This window comes from Monoraphidium neglectum (assembly GCF_000611645.1).
Source record: "Monoraphidium neglectum strain SAG 48.87 unplaced genomic scaffold scaffold04652, whole genome shotgun sequence".
Lineage (NCBI taxonomy): Eukaryota > Viridiplantae > Chlorophyta > Chlorophyceae > Sphaeropleales > Selenastraceae > Monoraphidium > Monoraphidium neglectum.
In genome coordinates, this window is record NW_014008977.1 from 1 (window position 1) to 502 (window position 502).

Genomic DNA, 502 nt, shown 5'->3' on the forward strand with positions numbered 1-502 from the left:
CCCCAAACCGCCCCCGACGCCCTCCCTTTAACGCGCCCTCGCAGGCAACAAAACACCAAGGCTCGCAGCCGTTCGTGGGATAAAGCCTCGTCGCGGCCGGTAAGCCGTCCCGGGCGCCCCGGCGCGCTCACCGAAGCGCCGGCACCACCACCCCCAGCGTGAGGCAGACTAGGAAGTACAGCGGCCCCGAGTTGTTGGGGTTCCACGCAAAGTAGATGTTTGGCAGCGGCGGCAGGGTGGCGAAAATGATCTCGTCCCGCAGCCGCCGCAGGTCGATGATGCCCGACGCGTCCACCGCCCAACGGACCGACTGACGGGGGCGGGGGAGGCAGGGCACAGGGGGCGTGTGAGGTGCGGCGGGGACGCGGCTTGTCGGCGACGGGGGTGCGCCTGGCCCGGCCGGCCGCCCGGCGACTCGCCTTGCGCCGCCACGGGCTGTCATTTTAGGGTTCCCTCCCCCCTGGCTCCACGAGCGCCGGCGCGCGCCCCTGTTGGACAGGCG

At 71.7% G+C, this 502-nt stretch overlaps 1 protein-coding gene across 1 annotated transcript in view; it reads right to left on the reverse strand.

The window, feature by feature from the left end:
• Positions 1-127: 127 nt before the first annotated feature.
• MNEG_14650 (hypothetical protein) overlaps positions 128-502 on the reverse strand; it is a gene marked incomplete at both ends in the record, with an annotated part of 2,560 nt that continues 2,185 nt past the window's right edge. The window contains one exon of the mRNA XM_014036878.1: positions 128-310. Coding sequence (XP_013892332.1) covers positions 128-310 — 183 coding nt within the window. The remainder of the gene's footprint in view (positions 311-502) is intronic.